General features: G+C 38.3%; 1 protein-coding gene across 1 annotated transcript in view; it reads left to right on the top strand.

The window, feature by feature from the left end:
- Window positions 1-5,943, top strand: part of LOC140240453 (probable 4-methylmuconolactone transporter) — a 12,373-nt gene extending 6,430 nt beyond the window's left edge. Inside the window, exons 4-7 of the mRNA XM_072320223.1 lie at window positions 578-632; window positions 1,396-1,584; window positions 2,584-2,886; window positions 3,629-5,943. Of these exons, the coding sequence (XP_072176324.1) occupies window positions 578-632; window positions 1,396-1,584; window positions 2,584-2,886; window positions 3,629-4,039 (958 nt within the window). The 3' untranslated portion in view covers window positions 4,040-5,943. The remainder of the gene's footprint in view (window positions 1-577; window positions 633-1,395; window positions 1,585-2,583; window positions 2,887-3,628) is intronic.

The raw sequence follows: 5,943 nt of genomic DNA on the forward strand, positions 1-5,943 counted from the left end.
GTAAACATTTATGGACTTCATGTTCAAACAAAGAATGAACTTGCGTAGACCGTGGTGACCAGGCTTGTCCGTCAAGCAACATTAGGGAAGCACACATTCTATCGTTTATCATTGTATGCACTGATAAACTTTTACTATCTATATTTCCAAATATTTATACGGGCTTGCTGTCAGTCGGATATTATAATGCTTACATTACAGATTATCATCTCAGTGAATTCAAAAGTTAGCATGCCTGTTCGTATATAGTACAATAATGATGGTTTTTTTTTTTGTTTTTTTTTTTGTTTTTTTGCTTCATACTAAATCTAACTACTGCAAAATGAGCGGCCTTGTGAAAATTTGGTCCAAGAGTACGTAGATTTTAAAAACGTGATAATAAATTACATGATAAATGTAAATTGTTACGAAATGTACTTTTTGTATGGTTGTCGCTGAAAGTCAATTTTTATCAAAATATCGTTGGCATTGGAAGACGGACCATTATATGTGATGCAATAATTTTATTTCTTCGTGTCAGCAAAACGACTCACATAATTGTCTAAATTCTCATAAATGTGGTTTGCTTTTATTACAGCCAAGCTCCGTTCAGTCCATTCTCCGTTGCCTTGGTTACTGCCTACTTTCCTACAGTTAGTCAATACTATACGTAAAACCCTCTCACTGATTATTCTCCTTGATTGTTTATGACGACTAAAAATAATACTCTGAATAAAACACAAACAAATCTAGTCTCAGTTTAGTAGCGGAAAACCATGTAATATCTGCCTGTCTTTTATTTTGACTGTATTAAACGATTAACCATTTTCATCTGTGTTTTGCTTTAGTTCTTGTGTTTCATCTCTATTAGTCATGAAAGTTGTGTGTGTTTGTAAACTTCATTCATGATTGTGTTGATCTCATGTGATCTCTTTTCGATTCAAAGTTTCGAACTAAAAAAAAATATTTAATTTGTTAATTTGATTTGCCTGAAATAATCAAATTTCCTCTTGCCGCCCATATTTTGTCTCACAGAGCATGTCATACAGATGCATATGCGTTTCATTAGATATCACTGTGTGCAAATAATGAGAATGATGGTATAAACAGTTTATTGTATTCCTCTAAACTGTAACATGTGTTTTTTTTTTTATTCTTCTTGTGGTGCAAATACATTTCGATGAAGAAAATGTGACATAGAAATAAAATCATAATCACATACACACGGAAAGTAATTCAACAGTCTTCAGTTTACAATTTAGTTCCGGCAAGCACTTTAAAATGACGTGAGCAAGTGAGGTTTGTTATAAAAGACATCACATAAATATTTATGGGCATTTATATTGAAGATATCACAACGTTGCATACTTATCAAACCAATCTTTCCCGTGTACCTACACTTGCTACTGTATATAGCCACTACGCGGATTGGCACTGAGCATTCTCAACAGCGGCATCGCCATCGGCTACGCCCTTGCCTACGGGCTGGGCTTCGTGAAGGAGATGGCCGGGTGGCGGTGGGCGTACTGGACGGCGAGCTCCTCGGGCGTGATCGTGGCCGTCATCATGCTCTTCACCGTCAATAATCCCACCGAACTGGTCAAGGTAAAACGAAATCGCCGAAACTATCGACATTTCTGGAGACAACTTAAAAACATTAAATCATGATTCCAATATAATTTCTATCCATTCATTATATTTCCTTACGGCTGGCTATACAAGGAATGTAAAGCAATGCAATAATCAGTAATGATACACTTAATGTACCATCTTTATAGCAGACATACAGCTGACTTTTCAATCAGGAATCACTAATGTAAACAATAATATGCGACAAATCTCATACACCCTTAAGATAACGTAGTAGATATTTCTGGAGACAACTTAAAACATTAAATCATGTTTCAGATATAATTTCTATCCATTCAATTGTCGTATGTTATAGAAGGAATGTAACGCAATGCAATAATCAGTAATGATACCATCATAGCAGACATACATCTGACTTTTTCGATTGAGAATCAGTAAAGTAAGCAATGATATTTGACAGATCTCGTACACACTCAAAATAACGAGGTAGATAAAAGAGATGAATACACACATGGCAAGAAATGAGTTTTTGAAAACCGAAAATAAAGAATAAAGACAGAATCCGATAAGGATTAGAACTAACACTGGTTGTCGGGCACAAGCTTCGTGATCTAGTGGCTATGGATATAAGACGTCTGTCTCGTGATATGGGAGGCATTTCATGAAGAGTTTTGTTAGATATTTTTCTGAAAAACTGTTATAAGTTACTGAAATCCTTACATCTGATTGGATGACAGCAAATTTGTCTGACAAAACGCTTCATGAAATGCCCCCAGCAGGTCGTAGGTTCGAATCCTGTTCGAGAATGTATGCCCATGACTTCTTTTGTCATGGCTACTACTAAAACACTAATCACCTCGGTGCTTATGTATTACGTCGATGTAAAGCAATCTGTCATATCAGTTGCAATAAACGACAGAAGCAATTGGCAAATTCTATAGGTCCTGATGGAACAATAAAAAGAAATAATGTACGAATGTCGCGTCCTATTGTTCTTCATATTGCCGCCCACAGCAGCAGACTTCGAAGTCCATGGGAAAGATGCGACGTCGGGAACTCCTCGTTTTCCTCAACTGGATGACCATCATCCCACTCAGCCTCGGTTCCGCTCTCCGCTTCGGTTCCACCTACATCTTCAACTACAACATCAACAACTATCTTCTCCACTACTACCCGCACTTCCCCGTGCACAACTACCTGAGCTGGACGCCGATTCTCTCGGGCATTGGCGGCATCTTCTTCGGAGGGTTGCTAAGCGACGCCGCCTGGAGAAACTACGGACTGGAAGGAAGACTGTGTATTCAAATCGCTCTTTCGGTGAATTGAAAGTTAATTGACTCTTTGTTTGTGTTTGTTGTTTTTCACGTCCGCAGCTCTTGTAAAGCATCATTACTCTTTGATTATCGATTGATAACCAAAGTAATCAGAAGAAAGTATTTTATTTCTTATGCTGAACAGTCTGCTGAATGGTCAGATCGGAATGGTAATTGAGCATCTGATTCGCGGTTGATGGGTATTAGCTTTGCTTGATATTATGATGGCCCTGGACTCCGCATTATCATCATAAAAAAAAAAAATCAGTAATGCGACTTTCATTGAAAGTGCTTTCCTTCGATTGATTAGAATTGTTCTCATAGTCTATCAAACAACTGTCAAATAACTGGGTTTCCTTGATTGGACAAACTCTTACTGACAGCCCAAAGTTGAAAGTTATCCACCTCCAGCTAGACTTTTTAAATTAACCATCTTTCTTCTTCTTCTTCTTCTTTTTTCGAGAGTAGGACAATCGCTAGGTCTTTCAGAAGTTCATGTCAATTGCTTGCATGAGATACAAAATGAGTGTCGCATATTACATCTTTGTGAGAAATTATCCTCTCGCGAAGGATTAAATTATAGGCTGATTAGAATATATTTAATGTCGGAATAAAGAAAAACCTATTACGATAACGAAACCGGGATACTATAAGTAGGACCCTACTTTCATCGAAAATAACCTTTGCTAACTGGTATAATCATTTCGGGACACCTGAAGCTTTTCGTTTTTATCTTAACTCACTAGGTGATTGCAGGCCCCATCATCACCCTGGTGTTCTTCCTCGATCCGCCCGAGGTCTTCGGCGCGGCAGCCATCGGCACGTCCGTAGCGGACGCCTGGACCGGAGTGACGGTCTCCTCCCTCTCTGAATTGATTCCAGCTTCGCTGCGGCCCACGTTTTTCGCCTTCTACTACTGCCTCATCAACACGGTAGGCGGCACGCTCAACATTTTGCTGCCGGGGCTGCGGCACGCTCTGGGCTTCCGCTACGCTATGGTCATGGCCGTGGTCGGCCTGATCTCCGTGGGAACGACACTATTCGCACTCGGTTTCTTCGCCCTCCTGTGCTCCAGGAGACGCCATAAAAAGGATACCAACGACAACGAAGACGATGACAACGATACCGACGATGAGCAAGTCTTGATAATTCAATAATAGCTTTATTTTTCTGCACTGCAAGGTTTTCTTTTGAAAAGTGCTCGTCCATGGCTATTAAGGGTACGATTACCATCTACAAGACCTATCTACATTGTCTATCGTATCATATGGCCGTCATCATGTCTGCATTCAGTGCTTTCAGCTGAAGGACATTAGGGAGCTATAGATTTTTAGACGTTTAGACGGCGATTGCGTTGGCCGTTCCCCTCCCCTCCTGCGTCGTGTTGCAAAGTAACTTTAGATTTCGCGAAGACGCAACCTGTAAAAAGTAAAATAGTGCCCCATTATGATCATTGCATTGAGTAGTTCTCTGCGCCGTAATTTGAGCGGATGCAAAAGTGACCCAGAACACATAGTGAAAACTCAGACGACGCGAGGTCGATTTTGATAAGCGATGTTGCGCGTGAGCAGAAGTTTTTTTTTTTTTCCCCCTCTGAACGTCCATGTCGCGTAAAGCTCCGTATTAGTATAATTAAGGAGGTTCGAGAAATGGAGTCACAACAGTCTTATTCGCTTTGATCCCATGCTCGAAGCCGCCACTAAAAATATTTGAAGTAAATGTCAAACTGGATCTGCCGCTCAGATGCGAAGACGATTGACTCGCGTCTCATTGCATAATCACCAGCCACTTTCCAAGAATTATGTCTTTGTGATGGTGATTACTTTTCGCTATCCCTACTTACAAACGATGGGCGGTAGACAATGGTAAAGGCACGGGGATGCGCGAATAGAAATTGCTCAAATATCGCTGAAATAGATATCAAAATTACTGGACTGTACGTGTCTGTACGCTAATCTGACATATTAATTTATAAAGAATTATACTTGAAGATGATACCATATTAGTTTCATTTGGCGGAAATAAGGAGAAAAGTGATAAAACCGGCTTTCCATGAGGGTAAAATGTGAAACACTTTCACAAAATACAGCTCAGATTTACACTTTTGCACATATTTTCGAACGGAATTGACTTTTGTTTTATATGCTTTATCTATCATTAGATGGAATTTCATTGTATTTGATATACAGTTTAAACAAGCAGCATATACCCGATATTATGTTAGCGTTAAAAATGAATCTTCAGATTGCTCAGAAAGATGGCGGCTTCAAGCATCGAACATCAAAGGCACAAATGCACCTGTGAATTCTTTTGTCCATCCATAGAAAACTGACAGCTGATTGAATAATATAGTCAGTTGTAACTCCATCTCTCGAACCTCCTTGGTATAATCTTTCATAATGTTTTTTTCTACATTGCTTGTTAAATCAACAAAGAGTGTTATTAGGGCAGCGTGCTCATCTTTATATCAACATTTTAATAATTTCCACTGAATAATTGAGGACTTGATTTAGTCTTAACCATAAATGCCAAGAAGATTATGGTATGTTGTTTGTGTACCCCAAAAGAAAAAAGATATGTAAAAGGCGCTGAGAATGTCTTCAAACACCCGTCCTTGACGTGACTTGCTCTTTCCACACACTTATCAATCAGTTAAACATAAAACACGACAGGAAGTTTGGTACGTGTTTGTATCATACATTGTATCCCTCAATGTCTTTGACCAATGTTTTTGCTGATCGGTGAAAACTTCTTCGATGATGTATTTAAGAAATTTAAATATAAGCTTAATGGTAACTTCCTAACATTTAAAAACACAATATGCAGATTCTGTCATAGTGTATGGATGAGGGATGAATCATAATTGTAATACGATAGTAAATTGAACTTAATGAAATAATACAATGTATTCATGAAATTCATAGTATAGTGTATGCATTTTGCAATTATGTATTCAAAATAAATCACCCCTTGAAGTTGAAGGCTAAAGAATGAAATAATATAATTATTATATAATATAATAATATTATATAATTAATAAAGTATCCCTCAGCAAGCGTTA

The sequence above is a fragment of the Diadema setosum genome, chromosome 17, assembly GCF_964275005.1.
Source record: "Diadema setosum chromosome 17, eeDiaSeto1, whole genome shotgun sequence".
NCBI lineage: Eukaryota > Metazoa > Echinodermata > Echinoidea > Diadematoida > Diadematidae > Diadema > Diadema setosum.